General features: G+C 54.3%; 6 protein-coding genes across 6 annotated transcripts; all 6 read left to right on the top strand.

Moving 5' to 3' along the window:
- Nucleotides 1-638: 638 nt before the first annotated feature.
- CABS01_02605 (MYND finger) lies at nt 639-3,597 on the top strand (the record flags this gene model as incomplete). The annotated part of the gene is made up of 4 exons (XM_060535983.1): nt 639-1,097; nt 1,171-2,287; nt 2,387-2,639; nt 2,703-3,597. The coding sequence occupies 4 exons, from the start codon at nt 639-641 to the stop codon at nt 3,595-3,597; spliced, it is 2,724 nt and encodes a 907-aa protein (XP_060393895.1).
- A 476-nt stretch (nt 3,598-4,073) lies between these two features.
- On the top strand, nt 4,074-5,066 carry CABS01_02604 (uncharacterized protein; the record flags this gene model as incomplete). The annotated part of the gene is made up of 1 exon (XM_060535982.1): nt 4,074-5,066. The coding sequence occupies one exon, from the start codon at nt 4,074-4,076 to the stop codon at nt 5,064-5,066; it is 993 nt and encodes a 330-aa protein (XP_060393894.1).
- Nucleotides 5,067-5,973: 907 nt separating this feature from the next.
- Nucleotides 5,974-6,707, top strand: CABS01_02603 (uncharacterized protein; the record flags this gene model as incomplete). Its single annotated transcript, XM_060535981.1, has 3 exons — nt 5,974-6,311; nt 6,419-6,583; nt 6,653-6,707. 3 exons carry the CDS (start codon nt 5,974-5,976, stop codon nt 6,705-6,707), a joined length of 558 nt encoding a protein of 185 aa, XP_060393893.1.
- A 658-nt stretch (nt 6,708-7,365) lies between these two features.
- On the top strand, nt 7,366-8,931 carry CABS01_02602 (26S proteasome subunit P45 family protein; the record flags this gene model as incomplete). The annotated part of the gene is made up of 4 exons (XM_060535980.1): nt 7,366-7,676; nt 7,752-8,167; nt 8,220-8,854; nt 8,911-8,931. 4 exons carry the CDS (start codon nt 7,366-7,368, stop codon nt 8,929-8,931), a joined length of 1,383 nt encoding a protein of 460 aa, XP_060393892.1.
- Nucleotides 8,932-14,138: 5,207 nt separating this feature from the next.
- On the top strand, nt 14,139-14,497 carry CABS01_02601 (fungal hydrophobin; the record flags this gene model as incomplete). Its single annotated transcript, XM_060535979.1, has 2 exons — nt 14,139-14,387; nt 14,450-14,497. The coding sequence occupies 2 exons, from the start codon at nt 14,139-14,141 to the stop codon at nt 14,495-14,497; spliced, it is 297 nt and encodes a 98-aa protein (XP_060393891.1).
- Nucleotides 14,498-17,511: 3,014 nt separating this feature from the next.
- CABS01_02600 (uncharacterized protein) lies at nt 17,512-19,368 on the top strand (the record flags this gene model as incomplete). Its single annotated transcript, XM_060535978.1, has 5 exons — nt 17,512-17,587; nt 17,657-18,019; nt 18,075-18,197; nt 18,250-18,308; nt 18,361-19,368. 5 exons carry the CDS (start codon nt 17,512-17,514, stop codon nt 19,366-19,368), a joined length of 1,629 nt encoding a protein of 542 aa, XP_060393890.1.
- Nucleotides 19,369-19,605: the final 237 nt, after the last annotated feature.

The raw sequence follows: 19,605 nt of genomic DNA, 5'->3' as shown, positions 1-19,605 counted from the left end.
CTTTTGCAACGTCTCTAGTGGATAACAGAATACTGCCTTCATATGAGGAGACAAACAAGTTTGTCAACACCCAACTTGCATCGTAATCTTCAACAAGCTATATTGATTCGTGAGGTTGATTGGGTTTACCTTTGTCCAGACAACCTTCACCTTGTTGTGTTTGACTATTAGAAATCACCCCTGTTGGTCGTCTCTTTGTTATTTACCCTTTTTCCTGCCAAGGAGCGTAGGGTAGGTACAAGGATAACGAGAAGCTTCTATGGTCGAGAGGTGGAAGTAGCAAGCAAAGGAGCTGCTCCTCGTTGATACTTTGAACTGAGGATCTCCTGGAAGCGCCTCCCTTCACACAGATGGACCTGGAGTGACCCGCATCACAGGATTCAAGCCACACTTCCTCTCAGCCGCGGGCCTTGGGGCATGCGACTTCTTCGAGACGAAGGGGCGGGCTGTTGCTCAGAAACAAAATAGAACTCTCTTGCTGTTGAAGAATACAAACAAACCTTTCCTCCACGACATCCTCTTTTTTTTCTCGACATTGCTGGAAAAGAGAAACTCCAAAAGTTGCAGCCCATCCATCACCACAGCCACCCAGCGAGGGCTCTCATCTGAAGCAGAAGCCGAGAAAAAGAGATCCCAAGATGGCGTCCTCCTGCCTCCAGGAATTTCCTCGCGCCTCAGGCTCAGGCGACGACGGCGGACCGGCAAGGAAGGAACCCGAATCATTCTGCTGCCAGCTCGTTACTTCCACTCCCATCACTCACCCCGAAGAATTCGCCAAACTCCTCGATCTCATCGTCAATCAATCCAAGGAGGAGGATCCTGCAGCTGGCATCGTCTTCGCGTTTCTCAACTTTCCGAAGAGCAACTGCCTGTTCCCCCTGGCCTGCCTCGTCCACTTCTTCGAGACATTCGTTCCTCAACCCATCATCACTTATCTTACGAGCGACTCTTGCCTCAGTGCCGCAAAGAGCATTGATACCATCCTCATGGAGGCCGAGAAGTCAGAGCAGGGACTTTACAAGGACACAAAGCGCAGCTGCTTCCCATCGACCGGCCGAAACCATTTCCTCCGCCTGATGAACGCATCTGGTCCCATAGTATGTCATCTCTCAAGTTTCCCTTCCACCCCAACACCTCATTTCCTATTTATCAGACTAATCTTCGTCGCAGCCCAAGGGTGAAAAAAGTGCAGCTGGTGCCACTCGCAGAGGCCTTCCCGAGCTCGACTATATCCTCTTCCAGGAAGATCTTCCTTCTTATTTCGATCGTTCCGAGCGGTATGATAGCTTGCCCGGCGACCCAGTGAACTACCTCTTCTCGGCTCTGCCGCAAATCCAGGAAGATGACGCAGGCTTCAAGGGAAGCAACAAGTCTGCAGATTATAACCGCCGTTTCGCCCTGGCCCTCTGGCCTTATGCCAACTCCAGCATCGAGGATATCATCGCCAAATCCGACGACAAGGCTGCCTCTGACTTGTGGTGGGCCGGGCGCTTCGCCTTCTCTCTCTGGGATAGATCCGACTTGTCTATTCGATGCTCCTTCACCCAGCTTCTCGGCGAGATTGCCTTATACCACAACTCTGAGATTGTCGATAATCCTGCCCCTGTCAAGCCAAACCACCTTTGCGAAGCTGTTGATGGTGGCCCCTGTCCCGGAGAGGCATACGTTCAGAAGCATAAGTGGTTGAAGTATGCCCGCTGGATTCATCGTGGAAGAAAAGACGAGGATGCCGACATCAAGGTCCGTCTGGGCAGCAAGTGTGACTTGAACGAGCTATTGAGCATCGAGAAGTGTGTTACCTGCGGTCACGAGCGCAAGATCTCTCGCTGTGGAGCGAAAAAGCCCATGCACCACTGCAGCGGCTGCTACGTCGAGTGGTTTCCGCACCTTCGTCGAACTTACTGCGGCCCGAAGTGCCAGAAGAAGGATTGGAAGACGCACTTTGAGGAGTGTCAGCGTCACAAGCACTTCATCCGAGCCGTCTGGATTCTGAAGGGCATCGCGGACAAGTTCATGGCCGCGACTTTTTCCGGCCAGGCCGTTGATATCTCCCCGATCGAGGTCCGTGATAACAAGACCAAGGCGCTCGACCTCAACAGCGTCCCCCGCTTCGCCGTCACCCCGGCTGCGTGTGCTGTTGGACCTTGGGTGGGGGAGCAGGTGTTCCCTCTCGGCAAGTCGTACTTGGCGGACAAGAGGAATGAGGACCGCGCGAGAGCATTGGCTTGGGATGCTGGTGACAACCTCTACTACCACCTTCAGACTATCATTCGCCAAATCGTCAGCCGTAAGTATCGCTCTCAGGCCTATGTCCTCCCAGCGTCTTTTTCTCCCGTTCATCTCATTCGGAAGACGAACAGCAGTATGAACTAACCGATGGCGATAGCGCTCTGTGACGATGTGGTTGAGATGCAGATGTTCCTGCGCAATGCCAACAGTATTACCTCTCTTGCCGCTGATCGGTGCCGCGAAGGCCCCGCCATCAACACTGCCAAGGGCAAGGATCCGATGTTCTGGCCTCATCCCGTTCTCAATTGTCGGCTGAAGGGAAGCGACGACTTGTTCATCATCGACCTTCTTGGAGCCAAGTTCGGCTTTAACGAGATCCTCCTCCCGGGCGAGGTATGGGTCAAGTCTAGGTACTCCTCCAAGGTAGACACGATCCCATTGGCGAAGATGAGGCTAACTAGGGAATGATACAGACTTGCGTACTGCGTTGGCTCAACGGTTGTCACGGACATGACGCCTCACTGGTTTCCCCGCGAGCAGCAAGGTCTCGTCTCTTGCCGTGATGAGGTCGCCTACACTTGGAGATCGTGCATCAAGACGTACATCGCCGCCAAGTGGCCCAATGTTCCCGGACCCTTTGCCTTGTCGCATCTGAAGGAGCAATTGTTCAGGGAGAGGACTTACATGTTCATGGTCCACTCGGACGACATCTTCAGGGAGGCCACCACTCGTCTGCGCGAGGAGAGACTCTTCCGGCAGTACCTTGTCCACGACCCGAACCCGTACTCTCACGAGTTTGCCATTGGCGTCACCAACTGTCAGAAGGAGTGCGATGTCTACGAGAAGATCTGGATGGATCGGCGTGTGTTCGATGTCATTGTCAAGGGTGAGCTCAGCGAGCAAAACCAGCTGCTGCCCGCGGGGTCCGAGACCATCCGCCTCGTTGCCCTTTGGGTCGACCGGTTGATCAAACACGGTCAGAAGGTCAAGTTTGACTCGGTCGGGCTCCTTGGTCCTCGCATGGCCAAGCACTACAACATCTGCACCACGCACTCGTTGGACGAGCTTCGCGAGATTTCTACGCCCTGGCTCCTGTGGCATGGCATCTCCAAGGGTTCATCTCAAAAGTTCTTCGAGCAGTGCAAGGGCATCGTCACCGACTACATTAATTCGAATGCGGCGACGCCTAATCAGCTGCTTAGTAAAATGGCGTCGTCCGACGGCCTCGCCAAGTACCTGCAGACCTTGTCGGTGGAGGATGCGCAAGAGTTCTTGGAGATTGGATCAATGATCGAGTCTCCCCATAACGCTGCATCGATCAAGCAGCTGCGAAAGGAGCTTGAGGAGCAAGCCGGGGACAAGAAGTGAGGCAGTTCGTAAGATGAGCTCCGTTCGTTTCTTTCTAGTACTTGAGATACAGTCCCTACTAGGTATGGCATGGTAGGGAATGGGACTTGGAAAGCGCGCTTTCGGTAGGAAGGAAACGGTCTTTTTGTGACTTTACGAAATACCCTTGAGCTTGGTAAATGGAAAAGGAGAAACTGAATCTGATTTCCCGTCTGGTGAGGAATTGAGTGAAGCTGAAGTTGACATGGTGAAGCGTCGTCAAACGAATCGCTGTGATTGGCCAATGAGTGCTTACCGTCGATGTGGTGCACGGGCCATATGAAATTTGTCCGACTGGCGATTGAAGCTCGGGAGCTCCAGCAACTTTTTCCCATCACCAGGTGCACCCCCATCACGCCGACAGGACAGACATCTCCTGCTCTCCAGACACGTACATAACCCCTCAGACGAGCATTGCAGACTTGCCATTTGGATCGATGCTAACGAGCTCCCCCAGGATGCCACCAAGGTTACCACAACAGGCCGCGCGCGCCCTGCGCAGGCTGGCGACGACTTCAACCCCAATCACACGATCCTTCACCACCACGACCTCCTTCCTCGCCGCCCCGGCCGCCGCAAGCCTCCGTCTCCCCGCCGACTACGTTCCCGCAACGAAGCCTCCCTCCGCCCGCCCCCCCGAAACCCGCAAGTCCCAGCTCATCAGGACCTACACCTCCCTCCTCCGCACGACGCCCCTGATCCTCTTCTTCCAGCACAGCAACCTGACGGCAGACGAATGGTCCGCCGTCCGCCGCGAGCTCAACAGCGCCCTCATCGCTGCCACGCCCGCGGGCACCAACAGCCCCCTCGATGGCCGTGAGGTCCACCTCCAGGTCCTGCGCACGCGCATGTTCAACGTCGCGCTCAAGCTGGCCGAGTTCTACGACCCCGAGGTCGCCAAGGCCAAGGCCGGCACGCGGACGGGACCCCGCGGGCCCTTGGTACACGATCTGAGTATGGCCGCCTACGAGGCGATGAAGGATTTCGAGGTCCCCGAGGACTCGGCCTACGCGCAGATCTCGCCGCTGCTATGCGGTCCTACGGCGGCGCTGGTCTTCCCCGCCGTCTCGCCCGCGCACCTCGCGGCCGCGCTCAAGATTCTGGCGCCGAGCCCGGGCAAGTTTGCGGCGCCGCCGAGGAAGAAGAACCCGGGGTACTACGAGCCCCTGTGCCAGAGCGCACTGCAGAAGCTGCTGCTTGTCGGTGGACGAGTCGAGGGCGATGTGTTTGATGTTGATGGCGTCAAGTGGGTTGGTGGTATTGAGGGCGGTCTCGATGGCCTGCGGGCGCAGCTCGTGCATATGCTCCAGAGCGCTGGGTTGGGTCTTACTACTGCCCTTGAGGGCGGAAGCAAGAGCCTTTGGCTGGCGTTGGAGGGCCGGAGGACGCAGTTGGAGGATGAGGGGAAGCCTAAGGAGAGTGCGAGCGCGGAGGAGACAAAGTCCGAGTAGAGGGTTGCTTGGGAGGATGGTGTATGATAGTGCTGTAAAAGTCTGTATTATCACGGGATACGGATCTCTACTATAGAGCTAAACTATTTGTTCATGGCATTGAAGTTGGGTATGACTGTAGTCAGCAGAGTTGCATGTGAATTACTGCCAAGTCATGATTCCCTTGACGAAAGTGAAGTGCTCTTCATGGTTTCTCTAAGCACCGATAAGCGTCGCGCCGTTTCTTTAACGGAGACCGAGAACCCTGAATGGACCGCCGTACAGGACCGTTCAAAACGGCCGGAGGCGACGTTAGCAACATTTAGCAAGCCTCCTCGAGACAATTTGAGACACCACAGCCTTGTTGAGTTCTGTGACTGACCATTAGACATTCTAGTGGCACATATTGTATTGAATAATATTCGAGACTAACAGACTTATAGTTCGTCTCAGCCGCCTCAGTCTAGAGTAAGTTCGACAAGAGCCCTGAAGACGAAAGAGTGAGGTGGACGGTTCGTTCTGACCGGGCCGGCAAAAGGCGGGGCGAGAGCCACTAACAGCGACCGCTGCAGGTGACCTGCATGAACGCGCCGCCGAACCGGAAAAAGACCCCTAATTAAGCCTGGAGCGCGAGTTCCAGGTGTGCTCCAGCTACCTCCACGCAGTACCTGACGCCATGGCATTGCGCGTTTCTGAGCTCCCAAAAGTCCCTAAGCTGACGTACCTCGAACATCGGACTTCAACAGCTTCACCACGTCTGACGAACAACACCACGACAACATCAGCGTACGAATCTGTTTCAAGAACCCCGCAATCGCCTGGTACAACATCGAAGCCTTTCCTCCGAACCTCTGCCTAGCCCTGCGAAACCCCGCGATCCCTTCCAGCTCCCATCCATACCACAACAACAGAACCAAAAACATACATCATGGACTTTGCTCCCTACCAATCCTCCCCACCGGAGCGCGAACGAGCCCTCTCCCCGCCTCTCGCGTCGCCGCGCGCCTCGGCCGATATTCGAAGACCCTTTTCGCCGTACGGCCAGCCGTCACCCCCGCCCCTGCAACACCCGCAACCGCAGCGCGGATGGCAGCCGAACCTGCCAGGGTCCTATCCCACGGCGGACGCGCACCGGGAGGGCGTGAGCGAGTTCGATACGAGCCTGGGGATCAGGCTGGATTACGAGGCTGCGTTGGCGTATCTGGCGTTTCCGCCGCTGGGTGCGATATTGCTGTTGATTGGGGAGCGGAATAGTGATTATGTGAGGTACGTGGGGTGTTGTTCTGGGGCTGTCGAGGCTCTGACAATAATGCGACGGCCTCTCTACGAGCGAGGCATATTGCTCGTTATTTCGGGTCGCTGACATCAAGCAGGTTTCACGCATGGCAGTCGGCACTGCTGTTCACGGCCGTCATGATCTTCCACCTGGTGTTCCTCTCATGGTCCAAGTTCCTGAGCTGGTTCTTCTTCATCGGCGACCTGTTTGTCATGGTGTGGCTGGCGTTGAAGGCGTACCAAGATGCGGATACGCTAGATAGGTATGTTTGTTGGTGGAGCGGAGAATGAGCCCGTTGCTAAGGGCACATTGTGCTGACCATGTGTACTAGATTCGAGGTTCCCGTACTTGGCGCCCTGGCCAGCCGGATTCTCGACGACGAATGAAATTTGACGACTCGACGAGAAGCCTGAAGGAATGTAATTACTGTGTTGTAAGATGGCGAGGGAAGTGCCTTGATGACTTATTGTTGTACATATCATATACCCTTTTAATCAGTCGGAGAGAGAGAGACGCATCTCGACCTAGGCCAGCTGGTCTTGTTGTCTCATAGATGTACCATGTTGTCTGTTTGAATGAAAAGAGAAATGAGTTCAATGTGCCATGATATCAGATGACAGCATGGCTTGGTGAAGTAGTTCTGGTAATATCTCGTCGATGAAGTGAGATGTACTTAGTAATATCGTACCGTGTACAGGTATGTTTCTGCACAGTCAGAAGCACTGTAGCCGGATGCGGTCGGACTTTCCTCCTAGCGCTTTCCGGCCTGGCCATTTGACGCACAGGGCAACACCAGGCTGATTACGCGACTGTTGCTTGCCTTGAGGTCCAGCTCGAGCCTCACTGCCCAGTACCTCACCCACGCAGCTCCGAAGCTGTCCCTTTCTGCTCCATCACAAACCCACGACGACACACCGGTATCGACCCGACCCGGCCCCATCACCAATCCCTCTCACGCTTTGACGATAGAAACGGCGAATTGTATCTTTGACGAACATCTACCTTTAATATCCCCCTCCCGTCCCCCACACACACCCCGCCACCATGTCGACCCTTGAAGAGCTCGACGACCTCGATCGTCAGGACAAGAACGACAAGAGAGACGAGGGCGACAAGGACAAGAAGGAGAAGAAGCCCACCAACGATGGTGATGCCGATATGGAGGATGCTGAGAAGGAGGAAGACATCCTTGACGACGAGATCCTGAACCTCAGCACGCAGGACATTCAGACACGCAAACGGCTACTCGAGAACGACTCCAGAATCATGCGCAGCGAACTGCAACGGTTGACGCACGAGAAGGCGACTATGGGGGAGAAGATCAAGGAGAACCTCGACAAGATTGCTAACAACCGGTATGCTACTTACTTCCCTCCCTCACCCCCGACCAACGATGACGGAATGGACGACTGACATAATCCATCTTACAGGCAATTACCCTACCTTGTCGGCAACGTCGTTGAACTCCTCGATCTCGACCCTACTGCCGAGTCATTGGAGGAGGGTGCCAACATCGATCTGGATGCCACCCGCGTGGGCAAGTCCGCAGTCATCAAGACCTCCACAAGACAAACCATCTTCCTTCCGTTGATCGGTTTGGTCGACCCCACCACCCTGAAGCCTGGCGACCTGATTGGCGTCAATAAGGACTCCTACCTCATTCTTGACACGCTTCCGGCCGAGTATGACAGCAGAGTCAAGGCCATGGAGGTCGATGAGAAGCCGACAGAGAAGTACACGGACGTTGGTGGTCTCGACAAGCAGATTGAGGAGCTGGTTGAGGCCATTGTCTGGCCCATGAAGGAGGCGGAGCGGTTCAAGAAGATTGGCATCAAGGCGCCAAAGGGTACGACCGAATACCAGAGGCTCATTAGGCGATATACTGACCATACTTATAGGTGCCCTGATGTACGGCCCCCCCGGTACCGGAAAGACGCTGCTGGCCCGAGCCTGCGCAGCACAAACCGACGCTACATTCCTCAAGCTTGCCGGTCCTCAGTTGGTCCAGATGTTCATTGGAGATGGTGCTAAGCTTGTGCGCGACTGCTTCGCCCTGGCAAAGGAGAAGGCCCCGGCGATTATCTTCATTGACGAGTTGGATGCCGTCGGTACGAAGCGTTTCGACAGCGAGAAGAGCGGTGACAGAGAAGTGCAGCGAACTATGCTGGAACTTCTGAACCAGCTTGACGGTTTCGCATCAGACGACCGCATCAAGGTGCTGGCCGCTACCAACCGTGTGGACGTCTTGGATCCTGCGCTGCTTCGATCAGGTCGTCTCGATCGAAAGATCGAGTTCCCCCTGCCGAACGAGGAAGCGCGTGCGCAGATTCTTAAGATTCACTCTCGCAAGATGAGGGTCGACCCCGCCGTCAACTGGGGCGAGCTGGCCCGCAGCACGGATGAGTTTGGTGGTGCCATGCTCAAGGCCGTCTGTGTAGAGGCCGGTATGATTGCTCTGCGTATGGGCAAGAACAAGATAAGCCACGAGCATTACGTGGATGCCATTGCCGAGGTGCAAGCCAAGAAGAAGGACGTGAGTGTTGAGACCCGCTGCCCGTGGGTTGCTGTATGCATACTGACTCTTTTCAGACGGTCAACTTCTACGCTTAATTCAATCACGTGTTGGGTGATGCCGCCGCTGGGTATCTGGGGTTATTGCTTCTGGCGGGAACGGGAATGCATAGAGGAGTCGAATGCGATAGACAACAACTTTGTACGATTACCACGGACACTCAAGCGGCCCCATAGGAATGGAAAGCAGGGTGATTGTGATCCCAGCAAGCAGTCCCATTACGCGTTCCGTTGATACTTGCCATGTCGGATGTGCCGTTTGTGAATTCGATGTTTGAACATGGGAAAGTGAGGCCTCTTGCCAAGTGGCGAATTGAGTGAGGGGAACACGGGGGAGAAGCTATCCACATTTGGAGACGGTCAAGTATCCTGAAAGTTTGACACCCTGACTGAAGCCTACGATAGTTATCAACGATCGGCACCCGAGAGGCGAGAAGCAAATACGCGTTCAGCTTCACGGTCTCCCAAAGGGATCGGCAAGCTGTCAGGAACACCTCGCAAGATATCGAAAGTCAGGCTACTGCAGGTCGTAGGACCTTGTCGAGCTGAGGCCGATCTCTTTTGCGAGGCCAGCACAGGCACAGGGTTGTGGGTGAGCAGGCATTCGAGAGATGGTTGCAGGTATGCATGCTCTTCACAAGTTGCGATCCTCCCCCGAGCAAGGGCTATGATCTGGCTGCTTACGTAGGTGCCATCCGTGTTGTCGTTTCTGGGATCCATGTTCTTTGGAGTACTTTGGGACGAACGGCCAATGATGAGGGTCAATGGCATTGATGAGGAGGAATTGGGAATCTGTGGGAGGGTGTTGCAGGTACGGCCATCGTAGCCGAGTATCTTGAGCATCGCGTATAGGAAAGCAAACGGGCTGCTATATCGTGTGGCGTTGTATACCTACCTCAGCATCGTAGTACGTTCCCTAAGCCTCTTCCGTGAGCCGTCTTTAGAGTATCATTGGCGGTGCGAAGTCTAGGGCTTTCATTACATTACTCTCTACGTAGACACTAGGTGCACAATGCAGATAAACAGGAGATTTGAGCTGTTCCTTGGAGGGCTGGCAGACCTTGGTTTTCCTCTCCGAAGAGGGCTGATCCCTGCCTGGTTTGGGGTCGCTTCGAGGTTCTGGGGGGTGGTTCACTGGTGGACAGGGGAGCTCAAGATGGAAGTCAAGTCCTAGCGTCCTCCCCTTTTTGTGGCTTTTGTTTTTTGCTCCTTCTTTTGCTTTCTGCTCAGCATTGGTGACGACGGTAGGTGAATTTGCTGTGAAAGTGGTATGAGGGCGTTGATGGTGAGGGTATGGGGTGACATCGTGGGAGGCGAGTTTTGGCGATGCCCACTTGTCACCCAGTTTGGTGACGATGTATTTGTCTGTCCAAGTTGGCAAACCGGCAAGCTGCTTCGGCTGTGTCTGTGTGGAATTCGGCAGCGTCAATGTAGGTCCAGAGTTCCAGCCTGCAGCTTTCTCGGAGCTTTTTTTTGTTATTCTCCTGACGAGTATTGCCTTGCTCCCCTCACTCACTGGTTCAGCGCTGCGTTTTCTGGGTGTCATGGTCTCATGTTAATGACACCGTACCGTTGCGGCGGGCGTGGAGATGGGAAAGAGGTGTCACGGTGTGCTGTGCCCGGGTGTTCAGTCTGTTACCGAGAGTTCGGACCATGGCCGGGGGGATGGATTTGGGAGGGGGCGAGACCGATGACGCCACCGCGGCTGAAGGGGCGGAAAGCTGGCGGAGAGGGAAGTTTGGGCCAGATGGGAGTAAGAAGCTTATTCTGCCCCAAGTCCCTTCCCCTTGCGCCGTTTCTTACTGTTCACGCTATTGTCTTCCAAGGTGCTCGATGCATTGCGTGATGGGCCAAAGTTGGCGGTAAGCCTTACAAGGTGAGACATGAACTTTTCGGCCCCCGATCTGGGGGGAAGAAGCCGCCGGCGGGAGTCAGGTTTAGAGGGAAAGTATCGCGGCCGGCCCCATCTGCCGCCCGGGGCTCCACGTCCGACTTCACTACGTACCTTGTACCTTTGTACCGGTCCATACATTTTGATGAGTGTGAACGAAAAAGCCTGGCGGCTAAATTTCTAAATCTCTTGTTGATCGTCATAAATCATGCATTTCTTCCCTGTTGCGACCGAGTAGTCGCTGCCGTTCATCTCGTCTTTTCATCACAGCTGGTGTTCTTATTCCCAGTTGTCCCCATTTCATTGGATTCCACAGAGGCACCTGACACTTCATCTATTGTTAGAACGCTTGACACGTTTTTTGACAGTTCTCTAAAGGGGTTAGGATTTACCCATTGTCCAGCTGCTCAGGGGAAAAGACGTGGATGCAAGATGCAGCGTGTTCCCAAAAAACGAAGCAGCTAGTCGTGGCGTCGATGCTGATCTTTCTCAGCCACGCTTGTCCTGCGGTTTGACACGAGGGGATCGTCGGCCGTTGGAAAGAAAGTAAAGAGCAACACACAGACAATTGAGGCAAAAAGCCGTCTTTTACTGCCCAGCTTCCCAACGGTCAAGGCCGAAGCGGCATAGGGACTAGAGTTGCTAGTCACCAATGGGCACCCAGCATACGCCGAAATGACGCTCTTTTCCCCCTTCCAGAAAACCAATCATGGATGGTAGACTTCTTTCCGGGGGTGTGTATTGTTGTGTGTGGTGTGAATACCGGCAGTTAAGATGCAGGGGAGCGGCACATATAGGTTGTCCTTCCCTCCCCGCTTTCCTCCAAGTGATGGCCTGCCCCGGCAGCCCGTAGGCGCGGACCAACGACGTCTCAAGACGTTGATGGTTTCTCGGCTTGGCTGTTTGTTAGTGCTTCTTTTGTTGGAGGAAACCCAGGCCGTTGCCTTTCCTTCGCTATGCTATGATTTGGCTCAACTCCCTTTTGATTTGCCTGCCGGTGCCGTGCCGAGAGCTTCCAAGCGGCTGTATTCGAGTGAGGTCAGAACCCGGTTGAAATGGAGCGCATGGAGTACCAATACTACCTTACCTGAGCCTCCTCTCTCTTGTATTGTCTCGCCACCGCAACCTAGGGAAACAGCCGCCGCGGTGACGATCTCAATTGTGCTGAGGCATGGCAATGGGTACTGCAATGCAGTGTAGTGTAGTGCAAGGCGAGGCGAGGCAGCGGTTGGGTATTATCCCATCTATACCATCATCCTCGTCTGCGATCGACGCAACCCCAGGACGGATTTCTCCTTGCTCTCCACCATCACCGCCTTTCATCCCTACGTCCCTGGCCATATTCTTTCTCGAAATCCTGTTCTGGCAGAAACCCCGAATGCATGTATGCACTTTCTTGGGAGACAGGGGAGCCTGGAGGCAGCCACGGCAACATCCCCCGGACCGTGATTCGAAAAGAAATCACCGACTTGGCCCAATCTGGTAACGTAGGAGAGGAGTACCTGACGTATTGCGCGCCCATCTGAAAGCTGCAGACAGACGAGCTCGGCACGCAAGGAACAGGGAGTCTGTTTCTGGAGGAGAGTAGAGAAGTAACTAGTGCCCCTTACTGGCCGGGGCCGGCGGCCGTTTTCTGCCATGCGAGATTGGGGCTCATGCGTTGGTGTTTGCTAGATCACAAGGTTCTGTTTCTGGATGAGGACTGCGACTTTGTGGCTTGTGAGCCCCGTGTCTTTCATGTTCGAGATGAAAGATCACGCCCACACGCCCCCTTTCTCATGTCTCTGCCATGTTCTGGAACGAGAGGTTATCGTTGAGGTTTAGGCTCGGAGCACGGTTCTACCACTGTCGTCAGGCTTCATCTCCTTATTCTTTATGCCCTGGCGCCTCGCCCAAGAAGTCATGGGTCTTGGTAGCGATATCTCGTCGCGTCGTCATTCTCGTTTTGAGGCTTGAACGCCATGTCACGCTGGCATACGCAGAGGACCAAAATGTATCAGTCAAACGGATCAACTGATGTATTCGCTTCAACGCAGCATGGCAAGCAAGTATTCCCCACATTCCTTTTCGTTTCCTATCTCTCTCTATTCGGACGTTTACACAGACTATTCTGGAAGGCGAAAAAAACAAGGAAACCCGTTCGAGCACCGTTGTTCCCATGTGGAGTTCATGTCGGATGGGCACACCCACCTTCTGGTACTTCTTGCAGCAGAACCCTGCGTCAGAGGAGACCGGGGTCGCGGACAATTCACGGGCGCATCTGCAGATGCAGACGACGCAGTGCCACAGTGGCAGTCTCCCATTGTCGTGGTCTTGGGATGGGATGGTCTGCCCGATGCTGATTTGTGCCTGCGTCGTCCGGTGACTCCGATATCTGCCAAAATTACCCCCGTCATCCCTAGACTGAGGCTACACAAACGACTGCTCCCATCTACCTTTCACAAGACCATTGCTGTAGACCACCGGCGTTGTCATCGAATTGCTGAACGCCAGTTGGGCGGTCATTTGGTAAGAATTATAAGCTTGCGGTCCAGTGGCTTGTCTTCTCGACCACTTACACGCCGCCTGCGAACCATTCTCCGGTTCTCACTCCGCTGCGGGCAACGACGGCGGCCTATGATATGAAGAAGAGAGCTGTGCTCGCCAAGGCAACGGCTAAGCGGCCTCAGCCGATTCAAAAGTGTGTGCCTACTCTACACAAAGTACATGTGGGTGGCAACCCTCGAGAGTCCCACTGGAGATTTCAGGTACCGATCCGAGTATTCCTATTCACACCTCCATCATCCTCAGTAATAGGGGGTTGTATACCCCGTTCACCCGTCTCGAACCACAGAATCACCTTGCCCCTACACCCGGCTACCTCCCCTGAGCTCCTATCCTCACATTGTGAAGTGAGGAGTCCCTGTCGAACATGAGATCGACACAAGCCGTCTTCGTCACTCCACAATCAAAGGGGGGCGTAAGGGGAGGGGAGGGGATATAGCTGCCTCCCGTCTAAGGCGGTAGGGGGCCATCACGATGTCACGCTGTCCAAGGATTGGGACAGAAGTCCGTCGTCGCGGCGGCGCGAGCGCTTCGTTTGCTTGGGGAATCTTGGTAAGAGAGACATCGTCATCGAGACCGGAGGCCTGTGACGAAGGACAAGACGAGTGTCTTGTTCATGGTCTTTGCGGTCGTCACGTCTTGTCTGGAATCTCTATATAAGAAAGCACGTCAGTCCCCGTTGATGGCCATCTTCCCTCTCTCCACTCATCAGCTCCATCACACCAACAAGCCTCATTTCCAGCTTACAACAATCACTCTTCTATTCCCATCTACTACATACCCACTTACACCAAACCAACCCACCGCCATCATGAGATTCACCATCGCTCTCACCGCTCTCTTCGCCGGCGTCGCTCTCTCCGCGCCCCTCGAGGAGCGCCAGGCCGTCTACGTCCCTTGCTCCGGCCTCTACGGCACCTCGCAGTGCTGCGCGACGGACGTCCTCGGCGTCGCTGACCTCGACTGCGGCAACCCGCCCGAGGCACCTACCTCGGCCGACGAGTTCAGCTCCATCTGCTCTGCCATCGGACAGCGTGCCCGCTGCTGCGTTCTGCCTCTTGTGAGTTCTCTTCCATATCTTGATCTATATGATATGAGCGTGTTTACTGACAGATGATACAGCTTGACCAGGGTATCCTCTGCAACACCCCCACCGGTGTCACCGACTAAGCGTCTCATATCGGACGCGGGTTTGAAGCCAACGATACTTCGTTGCTTGACGAGAGAGCTCTTGAGTTGAAAGAACTCGGGAGCCATGAATATTTTGTACGAGTTGAGGAGGATGTAACGGTACTCTTGATTCGATATACATGGGCAACAATTGTTTTATAAACTGGGACGGGGAAGACGGCTGGGGGTTCAGGGGCGGAAAAGGCTTGGAGTCTATGAGGGCTATATAGGCTGCTTTCTAGCAGCTTGTACAACACCTATGTCTAGGGAAATGAATGTTTTGTTGAAGTCAGTCGACCTTGTTGGCGGTGAACTCGTTGAAGTGTAAGGTCCAGAGCTTGTGTCGACGATTTACAGTCACCGGTGTGAAAGTATACGGGCTTCACGGTAGACGACAGCATCTGGTCAAACGGCTACACCCTGTGGTAAGGAATTTGCAGTATTGACTGTGGTTTGATGGCAAGGTATGCAAGAATCAACGTCGAATCCGTCTCTACTTCTAAGCCTTCTTCCCATATTCCACACAACATAATACGTACACCATGGGCTCGCATCCCCATCTACGAGTTTCACCGACTTCTTCACCAGCAAGTCGCTCGGAATTACTCACAATGCATTCATCTTGCGAAAGATAAGCTACTTAGGTAAGATTCCTGCCATGAGATTTGCCTCCCGACATTGATAGGACGAATGGCTCGTTATACAGGCCTCGAGACGGGCAGAGTGTATACACCAACTAACTTAACAGAAGCAGAAACATCGCATCCATACCTACTGGTCCGGATAAGAGATCCTCAGACACGCAAACTCGTTGGGTCTCGCTGCCTTTGGGTCAACTGGCTAATATGACTGAGAAAGATAGCTCAAGATACAGACCGCAAGGTCTACACATCAAATGACACTAGAAACAGACATACTCCCCAAAATATACCGTGCACGATCTCCGGACAGGCAACTCGGAAGTCAAGAATGCGAAAAGGAGTATTCACATCTTGACATCTTTGAGAAGCAGCATAGACGAAGCAGCTGTCAAAAGAGGGCCAGTCCGCAAACGCGCCAGCAGGGAAAGGGGGGCCGCAGCAATGACGATGATGGACCGGTCCAGGCCTTTGATCGGTCTGGCAGTCTCGGTGAAGCTTGTGAGTTCGCGGTGTGGGAGAGCACTGACCGCCAGCTGGCAGTATATTCCCCACAACCCGGCCCCGCCCGTCCCATCATCGAAAGGGAAGCACCACGGGCAAGCACGACCACCTGGCTACGTGCGTGTACCTAGGCCATTGCCAAGGATCACGATGAGGAAAGAACTTGTGGTGACAGCTGGTGGCGGTGCGGAGAAGTGGCTGATTTTTTCACACTCCAAAACCCCATCGTTGGTTGTGGTGACCGTGGGGTTAGCTCAGAGTGACATCACCGGAGCAATTGGTCCTGGACAAGAGCCATTGGGCAGGCAGGGAGTAAGACAGAGCTCGCAGCTTCCCGCTGGAGCTAAGGATGACGCAGGAAGGCACCTCACCTTTCCTTTCCCCAAGCTCCGTCTACACGAAAAGTGTTGAGCATTGGTTCACAAACAACAGGAACATGAAAATGAAGTTATCCTGAGTCGATAATCCCAAACGACAATTCAAATATCTCAGGCTGATGGCATGAATGGCATAAACATGTCCCCCATATTTCCCATCAAAGTAATGGTTTCACCGTCCTGGCTCCAAACTGACCTGCAACCTTAATGTTCAGCGCTATGCACGTTGCACCAGGTACGTACCGCCCAGCCAAGCACCGCCAAACAGCCCGGACACCGCAGCGAACCCGCACCGCACCGCGTAAGAATTCCACTAGACAGGGGGGTAGCTACGTCATGCTGAACAGAGATGAGCTTCAGGGAGCTCTCTGAATGGCTGAGGAGGGGAGAGCTTTTTTTGTTACCCTTTCCCGTCATCGTCTCTGAAGCACATCATCGTGGCATGTGGCCTGTCCTGGCCGGTGCTATTGCATTGAATTGACGTGACTGCCCTGTCAACCTAACTGTGTTGGCCCCCAAGGTAAGTAGGTGTTGCTCAGTTACGTGGGGAGCTTGGACGTGCCATGTATGGATACGATATGTCTCTTCTTTCTTTGTTTTGTTTGATTGTCTCAACGTCCGGCCGGTTGTCTCCAAACAATTTGAATAGCAAGGCAAGGGAAGACTTGGGCAGGTGCACCATGCAATAAGTTTGCGAAAGAGAAGGAGCTCCTCGCTCGTCACTCCTTTGGCCGCGGCAAGTGCTTCTTGAACCAGGCAGGTGCGACTTATATGTATGGCAATGCACCTTACCCAGGAAGGCACCGAAGGCAAGGTGTAGAAAGTACGTATCGCGTATGTACGGATACGTAGGTAGGTAGGTATTGTACAACCGCCCGCTCCTTCCTCCATCCACAAGGCCTCGAATGCCATGGCCACCGCAGCAACGGGACGAGAGAGATGAGATGCATCCACGGGGAAGGCACCCAAGGCGCCCAAGGTCACAAATGCAGCCACAATTTCCCCCAAATCGTACCTCACCGCAGTGACGTGATGGATTCCTACCATGAATTAGATCATCCGTGGTCCATTGGGTGAGAATTGACGCTTCAAGCTTGACGCTTGCCTTCCTTTGGTTGACCCCAAGGCCCCTTCCTCACTTGTGCTCCGTAGGTAGGTAGTCTGTACGCCTCCCATCTCCTCCCTGTCGTCAACCTGCCCGCCTATTGCCTGCACCTGCACCTCCACATTCATCTAGGTTCCCCGTCCACATTGCGTCTACCTACGTCTCCCCCCTGCACACAAGCACGTAGCTTGCCATCCCGCCTCCCGTCGACACAACAAAAACCACCTACACCCTTGGCAACCTCTCCCCCGAGCTTGACCTTTCTGTTTCTTCCTCTCTACATCAACATCTCTGTGATTTCCTCATCTTCTCAGTTCTTTCCGGGCCTCTTTTTTTCGTGATACCCCCATCTCTGGCTCTTCATTGGAAGACTGATTGCAAATCAACATCATGCGTTTCCTCCCCGCCGTCCTGACGGCTCTGGCTGCCCAGGGCGCCATCGCGAGCTCTTGGTTCTCCAAGGCTGGTACGTCATATTCAACATTCATCACTGTCTTGATTTGTTTGATATGAAACTGACAAATATCACTCGCAGCCTACAACAAGTGGCACGAGACCGAGCTTGAGCGCTGGCTGTCTGACCATGACATCCCCTACCCTACTCCCGCCGACCGCAAGGATCTCGAGAAGTTGATCGAGAACAACTGGAACGACTACGTTGTCTCCCCCTACAACTCGTGGGATACCGACCGTCTTCAGAGCTACCTGAAGGCCAAGGGTCTCGAGACCGAGGGCGCCGCCAAGGCCAACAAGGAGTCTCTTGTCGCTCAGGTTCAGAGCTCTTGGTACGAGACGAGCGACCAGGCTCAGAACGCCTACCTCAGTGTCAAGGACTGGATCTTGGACAGCTGGACCGACAGCCAACTCAAGGCCTTTGCTGACAAGCACGGCATTCCCGGTATGTTCACAGCAAATTTTGGTGCCACAAGTTTCCGAGACTGACACCATTCTAGTCCCCCAGCCCCGCAACCGTGACAGCATCCTCCAGAAGGCCCGCGCCAACTACGAGACCATTGCCCAGAAGGCTGGCGAGACCGCCTCCTACCCTGGTAACTGGCTGTATGAGACCTGGTCCGGTATGTATTGATTCTCTGCCCACTGCTTTTCCCACGCTAATCTCACGTGCAGAGTCTGACTTCAAGGAATGGCTTGATACCCATGGATTCCCCGCTCCCCAGGTCACCAACGTGAGTACAACCAAAATGCCCGCGCACTGCCCATGTGCTAACTCCCACACAGCGCGATAAGCTGATTGCCTCTGTTCGCCGCAACTCCCGTCTTGCTTCCCTCAAGGCTCAGGAGCAGGCCGCGAGCGCTTCCGCTTCTGCTCAGCAGGCCTATGCTACTCTCACCGACATGGTCATTGATGCCTGGAGCGAGTCTCAGCTCAAGGAATTTGCTGACAAGAACGGCATCCCTGTTCCCCAAGGCACCAAGACCAACGAGCTGAGAGCTCTCGTTCGCAAGCACCGTGCTGACTTCCTCAACTCCAACATTGCTGGCAAGGCTAACAGTGCTTTTGGTGCTGCCACCTCCAACGTCAACCAGGCTGCTGCCAAGGCCACCGACGCTGCCTCTAACGCTGCTACCGAGGCCTTCAATGAGGCTGTTGGTACTTGGTCTGAAAGCCGTCTTAAGGGTTACCTCGACTCCCGTGGCGTTCCCGTTCCCCAGGGATCTAAGACTGATGAGCTCCGTGCCCTTGTTCGCAAGAACCAGCACAAGGCCGCCACTGGCTGGAGCGCCTGGACCTACGATGATCTCTCCACCGAGAACCTCCGCAAGTACCTTGCTTCCAGCAGTGACGCTGCCGTCAAGAATGTTGCCGACAAGAAGGACGCTACTCGCGATGAGCTTGTCAACGCTGCTCAGTCTGCTTACAGCTCCGCCTCTTCTGCCGGTGGTACTTCCTATGCCTCCGTCACCAGCTACCTGTCCCAGGCCACCGACGCGGTCAAGTCCAATTTCTTTGACACATGGAGCGAGAGCGAGCTCAAGAGCTACCTTGACAGCTACGGTGTCAACGTTCCCCAGGGATCCACTGTCAACGAGCTCCGCGCCTACGCCCGCAAACAGTACACGTACTTCAAGTACGGTACCTCGACTCCTTCCGAGACTCTCTTCGCTAAGGTCGCAGAGAACGTCAAGGACACCTGGAACTGGGTTTCCAACCAGATCGGTCTTGGTGCTGATGCCGCTCAGAAGAAGGCCGTCGAGTCCAAGGAAAAGGTCAAGCAGGAGCTGTAAATGCTCTTCCCGCTTTCTAATTGATACCCATCTCGTATGACGATGGAACTAGTGACTCACCTGAGTCACGATGATGACGGATGACAAAATTTGGGTTTTCGGCTTGCTTTGTTAACGACTTTTGCTTTGGGAATTACCATGGTTCGGAGGGGATACCTTCAAGCCCAGGGTAACAAGGGTGATGGACGCCGCACGTTTATCGAGTCTTTCCCTTGGGCCAGGACTGTACACTATTCA

This window comes from Colletotrichum abscissum (genome assembly GCF_030869225.1).
Source record: "Colletotrichum abscissum strain IMI 504890 chromosome Unknown Scaffold_5.1, whole genome shotgun sequence".
Lineage (NCBI taxonomy): Eukaryota > Fungi > Ascomycota > Sordariomycetes > Glomerellales > Glomerellaceae > Colletotrichum > Colletotrichum abscissum.
This window is presented reverse-complemented; position numbering and strand designations above follow the sequence as displayed.